The sequence below is a fragment of the Diadema antillarum genome, unplaced genomic scaffold, assembly GCF_040938485.1.
Source record: "Diadema antillarum isolate AM-2024a unplaced genomic scaffold, OU_Dant_1.0 seq00000622_RagTag, whole genome shotgun sequence".
NCBI classification, from domain to species: domain Eukaryota; kingdom Metazoa; phylum Echinodermata; class Echinoidea; order Diadematoida; family Diadematidae; genus Diadema; species Diadema antillarum.
Genome location: NW_027271545.1, coordinates 616,066 through 637,764, shown reverse-complemented (window position 1 = coordinate 637,764; position 21,699 = coordinate 616,066). Strand labels below are relative to the sequence as shown.

The 21,699-nt window shown below is 39.3% G+C and overlaps 1 protein-coding gene across 1 annotated transcript in view; it reads left to right on the top strand.

Moving 5' to 3' along the window:
* Positions 1-365: 365 nt before the first annotated feature.
* Positions 366-21,699, top strand: part of LOC139736126 (prokineticin receptor 2-like) — a 38,526-nt gene continuing 17,192 nt past the window's right edge. The window contains exon 1 of the mRNA XM_071646858.1: positions 366-737. Coding sequence (XP_071502959.1) covers positions 430-737 — 308 coding nt within the window. The 5' untranslated portion in view covers positions 366-429. The remainder of the gene's footprint in view (positions 738-21,699) is intronic.

Genomic DNA, 21,699 nt, shown 5'->3' with positions numbered 1-21,699 from the left:
TGTTATCTGAGCCTCTTTATATCGATTGTAATATATAGCTCTAAACATTAACGTGCTCAATGCGTGCGCTTTCAGATATTCTGAGATGAAGTGTGTGAATTGAAGTATTGTAAAGATATTTCAAAAATATTTGTGACAAAATATTTTTTTAAAAAAAGTCTTTCTTCTCACGTTTGCCCATCTGTGATCTCCGTCCGATCCATCATGTTTCCACGGAGCGTTCCGTACCCAAGCAGCTCGGACACCGCCATTGCCGGACTCTCGGGCCAGGTTCCGATGTCGATGGGCTCCATCGACACGACGTCGCTTCTGGAGCCGTCATTCGACACGTCCATCCTTTGGGACAACATCACCGTCGACTACGACTACACTTCATCTCTGCCTTGGCAGAACAACACGCCTGGACTTCAGTGCGAGATTTTGCCTCACATGACCGGCATGAAAGTGTTTCTCGGTATCGTCTTCTCGCTCGTTACCGTGGTCTGCGGTCCTGGCAACTGCCTTCTGTGCTTCTTGATCGCTCGCCACAAACGACTACGCAGCGTCACGAACCTCCTGATCGCTAACTTGGCGGTATCTGACGCTCTTGTCGCCCTAGTCTCCACACCCTTTGCGCTGCACTACTACATGAAACAGAATTGGGTGCTGCCTGATTTCATGTGTCCCTTGATGAACATGCTGAAGAATGTGTCACTCTTCGTGTCCGTCAACACACTGCTGGTTATAGCGGTTGACAGGTAAGGACTGACGCATTGAGAAATCCATTTCCTCAAGATTCCTAGTCTCATAACCAAAGAGTGTTTTCCTATTTGTTATTGATTTTTCTTAATACCGTCCCTTCTAGTACCAGGCCTGATTTTGGGTGTGATTTACAGACCGCAGAAAAACTAGCGGCTGACTAGCACAGTGTACGAAATGCATCCCAATCATGAAAAATCACTGCCGTTATCGCGTTTCCGCAGAAGACCGGCCCGCTATTCATTTTACTTATATTGTTGTTGTTGTTTTTTTTTTTGTTATTATTATTATTATTATCATTTTTATCATTATTATTATTACTTTTTATTGCTGTTAAATCTTGAGAAACATAAAATATTTGAAGGGTGCTTCACCATTAAAAACTCATTAGTGTCAAATGCGATAATTCGCCTTGCAATGATATGTCTTGACTTGTTAGCGAGGTTTGTTTATATTCACGTGGATGTGCAGCAACAAGGAGCTTCAAACAGTCTGAAACGGTTTTGGAGAGGCACATTTATCTGTCTGTCAAGCAGACCCATATTTTAGGTATCATAGGGTCACTGTCTTATCGAGAAAGTGACACTTCTCGTCTACCACATTTGACCCCAGTTAATAGGAGAGGTTAGCAACGTTTCTCAGGTCAAAAGTGTGTCATGTTAGGGCTTGGCACAGGTATTATTTGTATTCATACTACGTGGATCTCCTAAACCATGGACCCTACAACAAAATGTGGTAGGGTCCATGGCTAAATGATCTGAGTTAGTGCTCAGTGATGTCTACTCAACAATAGTAGGGAAAAGAAAATCAGGATCGATGTGAAATCTCATCCACTGATGAATTGTTCATGTTTGCATTTTTGCATCAGATTTCCGTAACGTTTGTGGTATTTTTGTTTGTTTGATTGTTTGTTGGTTTTTACAAATACAATGTTGCATAGCTGAAATCTAAAAGAACTGTCTGTAAAATTAGAGAAGGCAAAATATTAGCTAGAATATATTTGCAAACCTTTGCAGTTTCTGCGTTGTCTGTTTTTCCTTTATCTACTGTCGTTTCCGTCAAAATAGGCCTAAGTCATTTTCATCGAAGTTCGGTTGTTGTGACCGTGTAGCTGTATGTTTTATCACACTGTATTTTTATTGGTTTGCCACTTTGAAAAGTTCATCATTATAGCCATGGAGCTGATCTCGAAGTTCTAAGAAATAATTCTATATACATAGATGTTATGTAGACAACCGGTAAAGGACGTGCACATGCGTCTTGCGGGATAGAAAAAATGCGCGAACTTGTTGCCCAGGGATACAAGATGAGTAATGCCTCACAAATACTATTCAGGCTGACGCGACAGTGTCGTCAATAGTAAGGTCGGTGAAGAGCGCCCGCATTCGATGACAGTACTAATAGCACGAAGCCAACTAACATCTGACTCACTACAGCAATGTTGAACCATGGAGCTACTGTTAGTAGCTCCATGGTTGAACTCACTGCATGCATGGTGCATGTTCAACTCATCTTAATCATGAAATGGATTAACATCCCAAACGGGTAGCAATGAAATAAGATAAACAGCCGAAATTCGTCATCATTCTTGTCCTTGTCCAGTGTTAAGTAGAATATGTTTACATTACGTGCACTGAAATTTGAAGAGTAGCACTGTTAGGAAGAGTGTCATTACATTCATATTTTTTAAAGATAAAAATCAGAGTAACGTGGCCAATTAATGTGTTAAACAGGAGGTCCAATATTCATGCTAACTTAATACGTTTTCCAACATCTTCGAGAGTTTTGTCGAGTTCAAGAGCGTGCGACCACTAAACAGAGTTTGAAAAAAATTTACTCCAAAAAGTCCAATACGTATATGTGGATTTAGTGAATACACACATAAGTATTAGTAGTAGACATCGATGAAGTTTGGGCAAAATTGAACGAGCCGTTCAAAGGTTATAAATCTTTAAGATTTTGTTAAATTTATGTGCCAACATCGCTGGATAATTAGACTACAACAATTTGTGAAATGTGGTGACGATGTAAAGAAAATACAAAGACAATTCAACATAGTTTCATTTTTCTATCATAATGAAGGAGCACTTACACTATCTCTGTCAGAAGGCAGAGGAAATACTAATAGCACAATTTGTCAGTGACAAGTGAAAGGAATCTGTACTTTTCGTTAAAAATAATTGATTGAGTGTATAGTTCAGTTCAAAATTAAGTTCAGTTCGAAATTCAGTTCAATTCTAGTTTCTTTTTTCTCCATCTCAACATAATCAATAACATAATATCATACACACAAAGTGAATGAAAGTGACGAGATATCATCATGAGTAATTGAAAAAGCTGGGTACGTTATATCATTGATGGGGATTGAAAAAGTGAGACATTTGGGTGATGAATAAATTGGAGGATGGATACAAGGGGACCCACTGAAAGCGAAGTTTAAAAGCGTGTTTACGAAATCAGTACATATCTGCTTAATCAATTAACCAAACAAAACATAATTATATTCAGAAATATATATATTGTTTAGAGGCTTGATAAAACTAACTAAAGTGTATAAATCCAGCAGAGACGAGACAAACCAACAAGATACAAGACAAGTACATGAGCTAAGACACACCGAAGTACGAACAAGAATACTACAAACGCAACAAAACAAAGAAAATCGAGACGGGTGTTGGGAAAGAGAAAAGGAAGAAGGATAGGAGAGAGGAAGGGACAGGTGGTGGAGTTACTTAAATGCACGCAACAGGCGATAGTTTAATGGTAGAAATATAAACAAATATTGATTATACTTATCCATAACATAATCCATAACATTATCCATAACATTATTATTCATATACGCTGTATTTACACATTTGCATCAATATCCAACTCATATTTCTTTTGAATACATCTAATGACTTTTGAATACATCAATATCATCACTTAATGCATTCAAAAATCGTGATCCGTCATATGCAAATGTATTTTGTGTTAACATGGACCCCAACAAAGGTAAATGAAAATGACATATTTTCGGATCGTCTGGTAAGGTATTTATGAATGGACTGATTTTTTTTTTTTTTTAATGAAACATATTAGTAAATAAGGCATAAAATCCCGGGTTTTTTTTTAAATCAAATATAAACTGACTTAGTTGAAATTGATATAAATCTCTTATGCTCAAAAAGATAACGGGTTAGTGTGAGTTCAGTGTAAAAGAGTATTTTATATTTTATATTTGTATTTTTTATCGTATTATTGTTATTATCACTATCATTATTATCATTATTATTATTATCATTATTATCATTATTATTATTATCATTATTATCATTATTATTATTATTATTTCTTTTCTTTTTTTGCGTAAGCAGCTATCTGTCTAGCAGTATTTGATAGTGTTTTCCCAAGCATACAGGCCGTAATGTAAATAGGGTAAATCAGGGAGGAATAAATCATTAGTAACGGAGTACAGTAATTGAGAAGTTAAGCTTAACTCTGTTTATAACATCGATTTTTCGAGATATAGTTTTACTGTTATCATCAACATGACATTTCCAGGAGAGTTTATTATCAATAACTGTCCCTAGGAATCCAATGTAAGGTTGATTTTTTCCAGGAATCTCATCAAAAACATTATTTATTGGTAAATAAAATATAGCCCACGCAGAACACCAGTAGGAGGCCGGTAGCAGCCGCAAATCACAGGCAGTTTACCCGCGTGAAGTACGTAGGTTGCCTGTGGATCTGTGCCTACATGCACTGGACACGCGTGTCATCTGCGGGCTTTCTACGAGCATAATTTGGGTGTTTCTGGCAAGTAACGGTGTCGATACTGCCAACATCCATGTAGCTGTTCAGTTTTGCTGGCGTGGGGCGAGCTATACGAGCAAATTGCGTGCGTGCTGAGGGTCATGTACTGCTTTTCTGCGAATTAGTTGAGAGTAGGCTGCGGCCAGTATAATGACATTTTGCGGATCTCTGCCATATAAATAGAGTTCTTCAGATGGATTACTTCACCGAGTTGTCAGCCCTCACGCGCCACCCACGCGCCTGACACGCAAGTAGAACGTAAGTAGCACGAGCCCAGCAGGTATGACGCATGTGAAACTCGCCCAAATCCTTGTCCCCTGCAGAAATTATCATGCATGCTGGAAAAACCCTACACGCAACAAGCCCGCGTAGCTTGCCCGGAAAGTTGTGACATGGCCCAAGGACGAAGGAGGTCACATCCCTGCAGGGCCTAAACTTGCCTGCCGGTTCATATGACTTGCGTACGCACCTCCGGGTAACTACGGGCGAGAAACGTGATAGGTACTGACGGGTGCTGGCCATCTGCGGGGACCTCCGGGAGGCAAAAATTGTTCCCCGCACGTCACACGCAAGGCTTGCCCGGAAAGGTGTGGCAGGGCCTTTGCACAGAGCTGGTGCAAAGGCATCAGTGACGGATAATTCACCTTAGAAGTGCTCCTCGCGTTCCTTTAAGAATTAACGTCGTTGTTAGAATAAAAAGAGTATACACAACTAATGAATACGCTTTTCTATTCATTACTTTTCCTCATCGGCTGTGTGATATAACGGAACAAAAATTTAGTTAGCAAGTGGTCATTATGCATTGTTTTAGAATCTTGCAGTAATTTGACTAATATATCACATTGAGTGACTAATTCGAACTTAGGAAATGATCGAACTAAGGACGCCACTTCGTTTTCTGATATTTGTCTTTTCTTTGACATAACAGAAAAAAAAATCGAAGCGTAACAAAACTAAATTTTATAGCAAAGAAAAAGAAAACATATTGATATCTGATTTCATGATTTTGATGTTAGAAAGATACATAAAACCAAACGTACGGCATTCCTCCTAGGATGACAAAAAATGTATCATAAATCTTATGAGTGCTTCATACCCATGTATACATCTCCAGAAAACTACAGTTTCAAAGCATGCAAGTCAAAATCACTCGCACTGTCTATATACCCTCTTCTGCTAACTAGAGCGGAAAGTTTTAACAGGTATATAAGATTAAAAGTTTTAGAATAGCAGTTAAGGGAATGATAGTATTTACAAACGAAGTTCAACGCTGCCCTCACGTAGCTACGTTTGAAAGCCTTGACAATATTCAGTACTTGATCGCTCATTTGGATTGTGTAGCGTTGTTCCTGTATTTCTAGTCCATAAACTCCCCAAGAAACTTTGATTCATAGTTTGGTAAAGTAATCAGCCCCTTAAAAGCAATCGTTGACTCCCCCCCCCCCCCCCCACCCCCACCCCTCATCCTCTCTCTATTCCTCTCTTCTTCTTTTTTTTTTTGACTGATTCATAAAATAAGGTGAGCTGTTAGCCATGGGTTTGACTTTGTGGGACTTTTCAAAAGTGCGACTTTCTAGATCTGTCTTTACAATAACCATTTACCTCAATGCATGACAGAAGTCTGTGGGCTTATAAACTTGGCAAGCACAGCGGGTCACAAAACAACTGTCTGCGGATGAGCTTTCAAGAAATTTGAGGTGACGAAAGGGAAGTTGAATCTCCAACAATGACATCAACTGGGCAAGGAAGTCCCTAACGTCATAAAACACAAACAACTACGAAATGTCCGACCTTTCTATGAGCCAGCCATATTACTAGAGGAATATTTCATACGATTCGCACCACAGTCCCTGAGACAGCCACTTGACAGCGAGTGATTTTTTCACCCTTGGGGGTAAAAACTAACCGCCCCGTCTCGCTTTACTAACTCAAAATCGACACATCACAAATCAAATCAAGTTCTCGAATACAGTGTGTCATACCATTCAAAACAGAACACATCAATGTGAAGATGATTATGAGAATGGCAGAAAAGAACGCAAGCATTTGATGGAGGGAATATTCAGATGCTGCCATTTCGAGCTACAAGGAGGCTATTATAGCACATGTCAAACAGTGCCCAGGAAATTCAACATCTTGATTTAATATGCACAAGTTCTAGCTAAAGTTTTTGAAGATTCACTTAATATTACAGGCATGAACATCCATGGGAATGCAGAAGTACTTGGATTTGAATGAATCTAATATAAATTTAGTTGTTCGACAGTTCCACTGGCGGCACATTTCTTAGTGTAAATGATGTAAACAATTAGCTTGAATCATGTGGATGCAATCCATAAATGTTGGACTTCTGTCAGCTTTCATTTTGATTCCATCATAATTTTGTCTTTAGCATCGCATCGATTAACATGCCCTCAAAGTGTTCACAGTCATGTGTGCTAAATAAACATTATCTATAACTAGTCGTGCAACCATGGCAGCTGATTATTCATTCGCCTTAAGATTCACATACTGTAGTTAGTATCACATTCTTGCCCCCATTTCTTGTGCTAAATATTAATCTACCTAATATTTATCAATAGTGTACCTGTTATTGTTAACACTTATTGCTCAGCAGAATTAAACTAGGAAAATCATTGAGTTTAAACTTGAACATCACAATTCTGCCACCATTAGCGCATCATTTTTTTTGTATTGAATGAAGTTTTCGCAAAAGAACCAGAAAAAAAAAAAAGATAACATTTATCATAATTACCTTCAGTGGTACAGACCTGACAGTGACTTATATACCTTGTATACAAAAATGCGCGTAATTAGTGAATGAAATTCTTTGTCACCGGCACAATGATCTCACAGAAGATAAGACACTAATTATTCAACATCCCCACCAATTTCAGCTCAATGATATACTGTATCAGCAGTACCAGACTAGCGGAATACATCTAAATAAGACCAAAAAAAGTATAGATACACATTTATCAGAATTCAACTTTCACTCTCAGTTCATGGGTTTTCCCTACAGCATGAAAAATGGTAAAGTTTGTTAATTAGTAGTGTATAAGCGTAATATTTTATATCGGTATATGTAATATCGAATTAGATTATACTGAAAGAAGGCCCACTATAGTTTTTAGGACCACGGATATTTTCTTACTGGGAAAGTTAATGAAATTTTTGATTCTGTATAAAACGAAATCGGAAAAAAGAAGAAGTGCAGAACATCGACCGATCATTGGCTCGTCCGGAGTATGAAGGTTCCATAAAATAATGTCCGATACATAAATATATATACATATATTTATAGAAGCGATATAAATGTTATAATGTTTGTTAGTGTAAAATATTATTGTTGATACTAGCGCATTAATTTCACGAATGTTATTTGTATTGTATGTTCTTGAAATTGTGATTTGTAACTTTCGATATATACCTGCAATTGTCTAAAGGGATAATTGACCTGGTTGTGTATAAACATTTTCTTGAATAAAGAAATGATTCAATCAAAAACTCCATTAACGAACTGCATTTCTTTCGCATAATGCCTTCCAGTTCAACAGTTGAGAATACATGTAGTTGTCATTCACTGCCGGCGGTAAAATCAATTCTTCACCTGAGTACCTGTAGTGCTGTTTGCTACATTCTTTCTTTCACACCTTGGAGGTTGTTAACGGTTGATGGTGCCGTGTCCTTTGCCGCCTAAATGCCCGCTATCTGCCCGCACATATCAAAACTACCATTTGCTTTCTCTCTCTCTCTCTCTCTCATTCTTTCTTTTGTTTCAAAGCACGAGGACGGCTGTGTATAAAGTGTATAAAGTGTGCATGTATTTTGTGTGATTCAGTGCATCAAATGGTTTTTGCCAAAACAACTTAATTAAAAATTGAAAGCGAAATTGGCCACAAAAAAGCGCTGTCTGCGGATACAATTTAGCTACGCGCATCAAGCAAACTATAAGTGTTTGAGAAGCTTGATTTTTATCGCACATGAATACCAGTGGCAGAGCTTTACTAACTCCAATAAAGCTACTCCAGTTACTGGCAATAGTTCTTATAATCTACTTCTTTTACAAACAACCTACAAATCAAACTACTCTCTGGTCTGGTGAATGCGTGACTGGAAGAAAAAGGGTAACAAGTGACACCCAAGGTGTTACCTGCAACACTAACAGATTTTCTCCTCTCAACGAGTTGTTCACCTCAATTACATTAATTAGTTCCGACGACCCCTAAAACTAGGCCCCTATTAGACCAATTAAACGGGGGCAAGCAAAAAATTGCCCGCTATGTAGCTGGAATCCAGACAGAACAAAGAACCCTCATACCAGTCGTTGACCTACCCGTCACATTGGCAAGACCTTCTTGGCGGACAGTGATTCATTTTACTGATGTAAAGAAGAGTCCCCTCAGAAAGTACGCCAGGCGAGAATTTATCGCTTTAGCAGTGAACCATATCGTTCTAGCCTCCCTTTCGCAGACCTCTTTCTTCACGATTGAAAGTGAAGATCTTTGGCATCGCATCGACATTGTGAAAATGTGTCAAGACTGTAGGTGAAAGCTCAGTCCTGTGAACTCAGTAATACGCAATATAGGATTATTTCAAATGATTCGTAAAAAAACATGTGAGACATGCATGTCATCATTCGTTCTGATATGAGCAAAATACAACGGAGAACATAAGCAATCAGATACAGTTCTTCTAAATAAGACACCAGCGAAACACTTGCTTAATGTCTGATAATGTTCATGTAATTGTAAAAACGTATTATGATAAAGTAATTTGATTTTGATTCCTTTCCTCGTAGCGGTTATAAAATATGTTTAAATACATCAGCTCTCTTTTGCGATTCCAACAAATTCTCATCTGAAAGTGACATCTGGTCCAAGAATATGTCAGCATTTATTTGAATGCTTTTATAGTCTCCTTATTCTCATGAGATAAAAAGCAATACTATTTGAGAAGAAAGTAAATGCGGAGTTTAAGTACACATAGCAATTTGATATACGAGGTATGTTGTGAAAGCGCTAATCCATGCACACATAATCCAAACAACACATACGCCATTGTAATCTAATATATTTCACTTTCTTCTGATTTTTGATTAATTGATTTTTGATTAACGTCACTTGAATGCGTTAAAGTGGGAGAAAATGTTCACCAAGATGAGAACAATTTTGATAATGATCTTTGCGATGATATCTAAAGCAATAATGCTGATAATAATGATGATTCACAAAATTGTAATAACAAAAATAATGATGACAATAATTCAAAGAAATAAAGGTTTTGACTTGATAATAACAGAGTTGTAAGGAGATGACACCGTAGGCTTACCTCTTCTTATTGATTCCATGAGAGGTTGCGATCAATATCACTAACAATCATAAAATATGTTGTGAAAATATTAGAAACTTTTAAAAAAAAGTTTGAACTAAGTGTTGAATTGCGCTTTGATATTTTTGCAACACTTTTGTAACGAATGCACTGATAAAACCTAATGCATCATTAAAGCTCCATTTGAACACAATGTCATGAAAAGGGATAATGTCGCAATGACATTGATAGCAAGTCGTTGATAAGACAAAACACGGAGGAACATCTTGAGGCATTTCATGCAAATACTCTCCTTGTTTTTCGTATCCGGCGTTTTAATCCGAGGAGTAAAGGATAATACTGGACAAAGTTCCTCGCCCAAGAAATAAAGATCTATTTCATCGTAAAATGTTAACCTCCCGGCCAAATAACACGAAGACAAGATAAACTTGGAACGCAGACTAGCCTCATTCCAGCGGAAGTCCCGTGGATCACGTCAAGACTGTCTCTTCTGCAAACCCTCTGATGAGTGATGCCGGACCGACGACGGGCTACGCGTGGCGGGGGTCAGGTCGGCGCGTGCCGTCACACATACCATCGCATTCTTTGCCTTCCTCCGTGGCATTCCACGAGAAAGGATCTAGACTGAAATCCCGAAGATTGAACTCAAGGGAGTCGGCATCTTCCATAGAGATCAAAGGGGTTCGGTAGAGTTCCGCTGAGGCTCGGGGAAGTGGGCGGGGTAGGGCGTTAAGAGACGAGGGTAAGAGCACACGCCCACCTTCTTTTCGACTGATCGAACCGATGCAATTTTCTACCTGTCATTAACACACAGATGGATACAGTTTGTGGCGAATGTGTTATGGGTACATTTTAGAGTTGTTAAGTGTAACATTGTATACCACACGTTATTAGAAACTGTCCTTCCTTAGCTGCACAAACGAAATCCTAGTCTGATCTGCTACGCGCAAGATGGTGATATAAGATGATTTCTTGGACATTACTTTCCATAAATTTTTCTAATGCAGAATGGAAATGTGTTCCATATTGGCGTAAATTTGCCTCAAATCTATCTGTCAAGCAGGAGACCGTCTGTCAGTGATACCATCGCATCACGTCGCATGAGATAATTATTTGTATACATTGAGGAAAAATATCAGGTAAATATAACAAAAACCACCTATTTGTTAGAAAACTTTTTATTTATTTTTTTTTTTGGGGGGGGAGGGTGGGGCGATATTATACGCGACATAGTCAAAATGACTCTGTGATGAATATTAACGTCCTCTTAGAGTTCCTATCTAACAGTTGCTTGCATGAAGTGAAACTCCAATTACACACACACACACACACACACACACACACACACGCACACCCGCACAAAAGAAACGTCGAAGATCGATCCAATGCCTACTCAGACTTCAACAATAGCAATTTTGCGGGGTTGTATCAAATTCACCAGTTCATTTCGTCATTTTCGGGGCAGAAAAAATGCCAAGTAGCAATGTCATACTGAATGCCTACTACAGATCCTAATTCCACCATGTTTGAGTGCTACGGCAAATTGTATAAAAGCTAAGCCCCTTGCGCGGCAAATGTAGATATGTGCGCGATAGCAATATGAAGGTTAATTTGCACGGTGTGATAGGAGAATATTGCAAAATACTTGAGCAATATTGCGCGAAAGTTCCGGTCACTTTAAATCGTAATTTACAAATTTTAGTTCAATCTCTACCCTCTCCCTTCTCTCTCCCTCCCTCTCTCTTCCTTATTTTCCTGAAGTGGAATAAGAAATGAAATTAAAGTAGGGAATAAAAAGTGCATTGCTTCTAGAGAGGGCGTTTTCGTACGGTCGCTTTTGTGACGTGATCAATATATATTTCTTTTATTTTGTGGGAAGGTAGTATGTTGTGAAACTAGGGGTCGTCGTCGTCTACTAAGGAATATTCTATGATAAGACAACCCCGGATCAAACAGATTAAGTTGACTTTGAAAGTCAACATTTCCTTAAATGTTTTGTATATCTTGTCTGTGGGTTGTCGTTTTTTGTTGCATTTTTTGTATTTGCAGATTTTGCAGTCATTTGATCCTGTTAAAACAGGGCGATATTACACGCGACATAATCAAAATGACTCTGTGATGAGACTTTCTTTTTTTTTTTTTTTTTTTTTTTTTCATAGGAGAGGGCTGCGGAGAAAAAAAAAATCAAGCAGGCAGAATTGAAAATACATGTGTATGTGTGCACATATTTTTACGTAATACTACAGATGACTGTATTATACATGCTTGTTTATTATCCATCTACATATTACATAATCGTATATTACTGTTTAGGGAGCGCTTACTAACTACCTTTTTTCCAATTGTATTTCGTTATGATGAGAACTAAGAGTAGAAGAGAGGTGATGGGAAAGGGCGGGAAAATACTTTGCCAGCTCCTATCAACCCGCCGTCATCTATTGAGCATGTATATGTTTATTCCAGGATGTCAAAACAACTAAGTTAAATTTGTTTCACAGCACACAAAAAGGACCGGTTTGACTGAAAGGCGGTGACGGGTAGGCATTTATATAATCGTATTGTGAGTGTGTTAAGACAAAATGGACAAGAATTTGCTTAGCAAGCGAGCGCGGAAAATTTTCGTTTTTCCAAGGACCAAACTGGTATTTTCAGTCTTCCATTCACTCTGTGTGAAAAACTGACACTGTAAGTTAATGCTAGGCATCCTTTTTGCAAGGAAATGTTATATATATATATATATATATATATATATGTGTGTGTGTGTGTGTGTGTGTGCGTGTGTGTAGAGAGAGAGAGAGAGTGAGATGGATCGAGGAAGGCAACTTAATCATTCTTATCATTTTGCTATTACTGTTTATCTGTGTATAATTGCTCCTGACAAGAGAATACAAGAAAAAAAAAACATAATTCCGCAGTAGGCATGGTAGGGGCACCTTTTAAGCTGTTTTGGTGTATGTGTATTTACTTCCACTTTGGTAGGGAAAAACGTGTAGATGGTACAGTATTCGCAGCCCCATAGGGCTTAAAAGTGAGAAATTAAATGCACTGCTTTAATGTTAATTGTTCCGATTCCATCTACTAAAGCAATTTTCAGCCTTCCCAAAATGGCGTACTTTTGGCCATCATATATTTCAACAATTCACCAAAAAGACTAGTTTTCATGCAAAAACAAAGACAAAAACCGATAACAACAACAACAACGACAACCTTTTAACAAACCCATGACGGAAATATAGATGAATCGTTAAGAGGTAAATTTACTTACAGATGAGCTAGCACGTCTGAGCGAAGCTGATATAGTTGTGAAGTGTGAAGGTATGTATCTGTCCACCCATGGATGCAAAAGTTCAGAGCAATTAAGGGTGCGGCGAGCAGGCGCTCTTCTTCTGGTTTCAGAGGTTCAATTCTCGGTACGATATTTGTTATTTTTTGTGTTTCTTTAAATTACTCCACCTATGACAAGAGGATGTCTAAAAAATTCGTCAAAGATTGGAATAAAAGGGGCTTAAAATGAGTACATTTGACGGATTCGTTAGTTCGTTAGGTTGAGTTTCCAAATGGTAGTACAATGATTTGGTGTTCTTCTCTCCTCCCTCTGGCCTTCGTCTCCACCTTCTTCTGCCATTATCACCAGACTGACTGTATGTTTCATCCCATGAATAAACGATCAGCTGATTGGGAGTATCATCTTACAGTTGCAAGTGTGATGCTAAATTATTGAGTGAAGACGTTCATGTGAGCTACTGTGACAAAAGATACTACAATAAAACACGCCTTCTATTTCTAACACGTGTACTTTGTCGGAGACACACATTCTACAACTTTATAATCAGGAGTCGATGCTCCTTATAAAGACCATGGTAGTTGATCTATCTTCACATACATGTACTCAGAGAGAAGGATTTTCATGAGCAATGACGTTCTGAAACGTTCTAGCTGATATTGTGATTCTACCTAAAGCTATCATGGGACTATGATGGGAAAAAAATCCAGTTTTCACCGGAAAAAACGGACGCTGATCTCTAGCACTCGCCCTTCAGTCATCCTCTCAAGAGAGTCATTGAACCCCGTGACTCTCCACCGTCTCAGCAGGGTCATATGCACTTGTATCTCATCCGTCCACCTAACCTTTTAGCACTTCACTCCATTGCATGCCATGTGATCGATATTGAAAGGTTTCGAGATCACTCGCGAAACAAAGAAAAGGTGATGAATTGTGAGCAGTTGAGGGACAGGCATTCGAGAATATTATTTGTAAGGGGATAGGGTCCTGATGGGAAGTATAAAACTCCCCAAGTTAAAGGAAAAACTTAACTTTAGTGTTGATGATGAAAATGGTCATTTTAGGTGATGTCAAATTCTATTTACAATAATCAAATTCGCAGAATGTTATAATGCATCTGTGCTCATGTTGAGTTGACAAGGCAAAGTCAGAAAAACTTCCTGAAGATACCAACAGATGTATGGAAGGTGTATGGAATAGTTATGATCACTTCTAAAATGATATGACAGTTTATACCTTGTGCACTTATCTTTATGGCCCAGGAGATGATCTCCATCAAATGTCTGAAAAAAATAAAAACTGAGTTTGATTTACATGTTTGTTTTGATTTTGTTTAGCCGGTGCTCACTCACTTTATCTTTTTATGATGCTAAATCTCGTGTCAGTTAGAACTTACGCTGTGTTTCGAATGCTAACAGACTTTCCTTGAAAGCCCTTTAAAATCAGTCGACGTAAAAGACAACTTGCAACTAAAAATGGCAAATACAATTGTGGTACTGGGTCCATTAGCAAGGAAGAATATATATATATATATATATATATATATATATATATATATATATATAATTATATACAAGGTTATTGCTCGAGTACCAATGCTACAACAATCCCGTTTCTACCCAAGACCCTCAAGATGGTGAGGTATATTATGCTTCTTCCTTGCATTGGCCTGTTCGATATATCATGTCTACCTTCATTTTTACCACATTACGCGGTATACTACTTTCACTTTTGCTACTTTCACTACACGTTTTTACCCGCCTTTTTCCTTTTTTTTTTCAAATCAATGAGAGTGGAGTTCTGTGATAGACCAACATGTTCGGTGTTGCCTTGATTTCGAGCCTGGATGAGACCTCGAAAGTCTCGAGCAAGTTACCCACGTATGCACAGACATACAAACCGACAGACACAAACACACAAGGATACACACCCACACCCATACATCCGCACAAACACCTAAAAGCATGTTTGCATATAATAATAATGATATTGAAAAATGATGAAACGCTTTCGCTTTTTTGTGCAAATACACTTATTTGCTCGGTGGCGAGATTGAGAAACATATATAGTTACAGACTGCATCTTGTTTGTTATCAGTTAGCGGGGCCATCTAAAGTGTCAGCTCTGGCCACGTGATCATCATCACTACAGCAGAGTCTGATATCATCAATGAATGATCTGCTTGCAGAAGATTAGATTACAATGTCTTGAATGAACGTATATAAAGAGGAGGAGAGAAAATGAGAGAGAGAATAAAAGTGAGAACGTTTCATCTTATCAATAGTTATATTATCACGTAGTCAATCAATACCGGTATGTTGAGTCTTAACGGCATTCTCCGATTATCTTATCATCGGTGCAGTACCGGGTTCTTCCTTAGCTAAACGCCATTTCTCACATAGGTACGTCAGTGTCTAGATCACGGGCCTTGTTAACCTTGTGATTTAATCAACTCCATCTGTTTGAGGATCAGCAACGGAATCCTTGCATTGCTCTTTGCTGAACTCTCGTCCTCTGCTTGAAGTTCTTTGGTGATGGACCTGACTTTTAGAAAAACATTGTGTCGTCATCCCACTCAAGAGTGAGCTATGACTTAGTCTGAGATAGGTTGCACCCTTCTATAATGCAAAGATATATAGACACAGTATAAAATAGTCTTATAACGTCAGATATTACTCCATATTAATAAGCTGTCCATAAATACATGGATTAAACGATGATGAATCGCCTCACAGATCACACACTGGATTTTAGAAACAAATAAATGGATGATATAGATAATTTGATGGGGGAGGGAAGGCGATTATAGTGCGACTACAGTCCCTTTTTACTTTAAGTCACTTTGCCAGTTTGTAAAACAGTGAATTGATGCGAAAGACAGCTCGAAGTCATTTATTTAATGTTTAATGAAAAAAAAACACTATCATGTAGTTAAGGGGTGCAAGAAAGTTACTATCAATTGCAACATGCAAGTAATTGCAAGCTCCCTTCCAGCAACAGAACTTGCGATTGATTGCAAGTTGCAATTGATCTATCTATTGCAAAATTTGCAATAGATATTTGCAATTGATTGCAGCTCGAATTTCTTGCAACGCCCATAAGACTCATAATGATTATCACTCTTTCATGCAAACAATTAAAGCTGTATAATTCTTCAGCCTTTATCTTTATCCGACTCTAATGACATTTCATTGTTCAGGTTGATAGATCTTATGCAAATGATAAAGATGTTGGTTGTTTCGTACAAATTATAACGCTTTCATGCCACTGTTGCTCAAGGCGCTTTATTTTTTTTTCACTTTTATTCCTGAAATGATACAGGAACTGACTTAATATGCATGTAAGACGTCAAGTTGCCCATAACCAGTGATAACCAGGAATGTAGAGGCTAGTCCTTAATTTCTTCTCTGTTCAGAGAAAGCTCTTCGAGAAAAGTCGTGTTGGCTTGCGAGAGGGCAAGTATTCCTTCCTAACTGATCTCGTTTCATCTATATGTTTTCTCCACTTTTTTGCATTTCGTGAGAAACTTGGTTTTCTCCATTCCGTTTTTTCATCTGGAAAGGTGGCAGCGCGGAAGATCGATTAAGCTTCACTGCATCAAGATAATGCTTCTCGCACTGACATGACCGGTGTGCAACTTGCTATTTCGATGTAATCAGCCTCCAATACATCCTTCTGTGATCTTCTTTTCTTACATACCCCCCTCTCTCTCCATCTGTCCCTCCCTCTCCCTCTCTGCCCATCTTTTCTTCCGTTCTCTCTCCTGATTTGCCAACTGTCTGTATGCTCCCCACTTTGAAGCATAAAGTGGCTTGAGTGGCTTACTTTATTCCCAACTTTTACATCCTGTAGACCTCTTTGTGGCTTCTTTCTCCATCTTTAAAACATTTCATCTATGCCGCCTGGTCATGTTGGCGGATTAATCCTTAAAAAAAAAAAAAAAGATATAGCTGTAACAATCAAATCAGCACCACATTTGCCCAGTTCTTTTTCAATTTTTACTATACCCGTAATACCACGTACAGTTTGCATGCTCTATCAAAACGTCAATGATCGGCTGGCAATTTAACCCACAAGGTCTCAATATCAACCTCGTGTCATCGTCTCTATTTCTTAGCTTGTTTGCTTTCGACGCACCCATTTAGCGATACAGACCTACTTAAATACATATCATTAAAAAATCTCACATCGCCATCAATATGCCTAACCAAAAGATGTTTCAGCTATTCAACACGAATTATTCGCTTTAATGTTTTATTTTGAGTGCAATGAATTGCAAAACGCTCCTCTAATTGCCTACGAGTAGTAAAGGTTTGTCGTCATTTAGTCAAAATGAATTCAAGGACCTATCATAACACTCATCGACTGCCCAACTGCATTATTATCATTTATTTTGTTCTTACTGAGAGTAAGCTATCCCCGTGTTTTGAATCCAACCACAGGTAAGGATGTCTGAACTTCGGGGGTTGTTTAATTCTTCAGCTCTAGAAGTGGGTACGCCATCAATGATTCCGATAGTGAGGTACAACCATTCTAGAGATTTCCGTATCATATCCCATCAAACTCCGCGGCGGCTTAGGCATGATTTCTAGATAGATATTCCCAAGCAGGTGAAAAGCAGAGCACTTTAGATCGCCGAGATGAGTAGAGGATGGACTAACGAGCGGAAGAGGAGAGGGTGGATTACTCGACCTGTTTCCACCTCAGCCGAAAGTGATGTTGTGTTGCTCCCGAAAAGATCATTCGTAATGAAATACATGAATTCGTTTTGATATATTTCCTCTACACCACAGGGGCGATCGAACATATTGTTCATATCCCACGTTCTGTGTTGACATTCAGCGTCATCCCGGTGGTTATCGTACGATGATGGTATTAAAAAGGACATAGATGTAATGCAGGAATCATGAAACACATCTCCTTGATACAAGGATGTCGGCAAAGATACACACTTACCCTCATTTTATTTCCTATGGCCGCATAATCCAGTCTCTCCCATCGACGAGGAAATATATAAAACACATTGCGACATGTCTGAGGTATTATCTGCAACCTGCTGACCTGATTCACCTGTGATGGGAAAGCCGCTAGGGAACCCAAGATAAGTCAGAGAATAAGCAGCTTCTGTGATGCCTTAGCAATGCTTTGAAGGATTATTTCACCGACCTGTCTTTATAAGATGTGAAATAACCTAGTGCTTGTATGTAAGGTGAGAAAATGAATAAAAACGTCTTGGGTTAGATTATAGCAAAGCTGTTATTGTCAGTTCAAAGCTTCATCAAACCTCGATTTTGCTGAGTGGAATGATGCCACCATTTTAATAACGATTTGTATTTTTATTGAAATAGATTAATGATAAATAGAACTCTATTCACTAAATGTGTAGTTCTAGGTGAACCCAATATACAAGGCATTGTATGCCTGGTTCCGGAACTTTTCTATATTCACCAATCATACTGTTCTTTTACTCCATTTGCACTTTCAGTCAATTTGTGTAGACGATTAGTAGGTTTATATGCTCCATTACCAAGCAATTAATTGCTCTTAGTCCAATAAGAGAATAAGCTTTATCACTCGTTTAAACTTCGCTGATACGCAGAGAGATAAAAACAAAGATCAGTAGCAATAGCAAGCCTTTTGGAAATGATTGCGGGATTTTCAAACGAGACCGACACCCATTGGTCATAGTAATTACAGCCCACGACTCATGCAGCCAATGAGTTCACCATTACAACATGGGCTTAATGTGTCGGTCTCTTAGGCCTTCTTTGCTTAGTGTCAAACTCATGGGCTGTACGACTCGTAAGCTGCATAACTCATTGGCTGTATACTCATGGGCTGTATGATTCGTTGGTGTCGAACTCGTGACGTGCACCCATAGATCGCTGTCATGGACCCTTTATAAATCACCCAACACTATCATGGAAATTGCTGGAACAAAGGAGATAGACTGAGGCTTTCTTTGTCATCCACACATGCCGAATGTTTTAAACAAGATTTCTAATCATGAATCTCCTTTTCACACACAGGCCTACTAATATTGTTTTCTGCAAGATATACGTTTGGAATTGCCAAAAACCCTGAATCAACCTTAATGAGTATAATGGTGTTCTCTTTCGCAATTAACAGCGGTATTCCATTTCTTAGCATAGCATCAGCAATGGAAGAGGGCCCTTCTTCCCTTCTTGGAGGCTCTCAAAGGATTTTTTTTTTTTTTGCTTTTGTTTTGTTTTGAGGAGTACAGAGGAACTGTGTGCTATTGACAGAGGAGTCCGATGCCCTCCCAAACGATCAGCCTAGAATTACCCACGGGACTTCCGGGTGCAGTGTGGGGATCAGTCAGCACAAGGCAGTTCGTATGGAAGCGACCTTCGGTTGAGAACAAGAACAATAAGGGTTCGAATACTATGACGCGTACTTTTTACTATGATGAAGATGCTTCTTATGCAAGGCTGCTGTCAACAATCTTGCGAGATAGTTTCGAGTTTCATTTGTTCGTCAACACCGGAAGAAGTTCACCGGGAGATCTTCAAAGGGCTGCCAAGTCAGTGTTGCTAAAGGACGAATCAAATTATCCTGGTGAAAACCATCCCACATTATTCGCAATCTATGTTTCTGGCGGTAACGTGTATTGAACATGTTGAAAAAAAACTCATGATGCCTTCTGATTTTGCAACTAAAACGTTCATTAAGTCTTTCTTTTCCCTTTCTATGCGCGATATTATGTTCCTGTTGTTTGTGTTCTGGCACTCACATGCATATTTCCGTGTCATTTGTCATGTTAAAGCTACGCGGGCTTGTTGCGAGTAGGGATTTTCCAGCACGCAGGAGAATTTTCTGCGGGCGGACAAGAATGTTTGCGAGTTTCGAACTTGTGTCTTACCTGCTAGACGCGTGCTACTTACCTTCTACCTGCATGTTTTCCGTGAGACCTGCGTGAGAGCTTTGAAACCGATCCGTTTTCTGTTACGAGCGACTTACGGGTACTGCGAAGTACCTGCGTTGGAGTTTCCTGCGATATGCTGCCGGTGAGCTTCTCCTATTGGTATTCTGCGTGTAACTCTGCGGGAAAACCCTTGCGAGTCACTCGGAACAAGTTTTGAGCATGCTCAAGGACTTGTCATACCGTATCTGGGGAAGTTTTGCGGGTTGACTTGCGGGGAAACAGATTTGCTATCAGGAGCTCTCCGCAGTTGGTCAGCACCTGACAGTGCCTAGCGCGTATCTCGACCGTAGTTTCCCGGAGGTTAGCACGCAAGTCCGATTTACCCGCAGCCAGGTTTTGAGTTTTGAGTTTTTGGGTGAGTCGCGGGGATTGCCGGCAGAGGTCCACGCAGAACGCCAGTAGGAGGCCCTTAGCAACAGCACCTCGCAGGCAACTCCAACGCAGGTCCTTCGCAGTCCCCGTGTGCGGCCAGGATAATGACATTCTGTGGGACTTCTGCCATTCCTGAAAGGAATCCCTTCACTAAGTTGTCAGCCCCCACGCGCCTGGCACGCAGGTCACACAGAATACCCGGAAGTAGAACTTCAGTATAGAACGCGTCCAGCAAGTAAGACGCATGCAAAACTCGCCCAAATCTTTGTTCGCCAGCAGAAATTGTCCGATATACTGGAAAATCCCCACACGCAACAAGCCCGCGTAGCTTGCCCGGAAAGGTGTGACAGGGCCTAAACATGGTTGCGGGTAAAAAGGATTTGCGTGCGCACCTCCGGACGACTACGGGTGAGATACGTGCCAGGTATTGTCATGTGCGGGTCATCTGCAGGGACCTCTGGGTAGTAAAAATTGTTCTTCGCTAGTCGCACCCAAGGCTTGCCTGGAAAGGTGTGACACGGCCTTTAGATTTAGGTGCATTTTAGAATAAGTAGGTCTTCAAATTTTGTTTGAAGTGATCCAGTGTTGGCCAAGCGAATAAAAATTCCCCAAAAGTGGGAACGTCGTTCACGTACCATTTTTATAGTGTCGGTGGTCGAAGTATATGAAAAAGAACTGATTTATATTCCAACTGTGGTCCAGTCATAACTCTAACAGTCAGATTCTATAATATCACCCATGTACATAACCAAGCAAAAACACACAACCAAACTCATCTCCACTCAACTTGTCCGTGGAGAGAGCATGTGAGGTTGTTGTCATATATGTATAGATGCGCTTTATACTGATGAAACAGATAAAAGTACACGTAGACAGAGAAACACAGTTATTTTCTCAGTTTGTCGACAGGAACAGTCCGATTACAGTGGACACAGTATGAGAGCAATCGAATAAGGCCCTTTAATAGTAAACGGCACTTTGTTTCCGCTGGAAATTATGGCATATCTATTATACTGTATAGGTCTACTATTACATCAGTGGCCCATGACTAGAACACTTTTCTAATGGACCATACAGGTTACATTCGAACAAAAAGTAATGGGATGAGATATCACATTTACATTGCGATAAAAACTCAGTGTATTTATGATGTCATATACAGAAACTATAAATTCATTAAAGGCCTTGTCACAGACTAAAATTATTTTTGCGTGGGACCGAGATAAGGGAC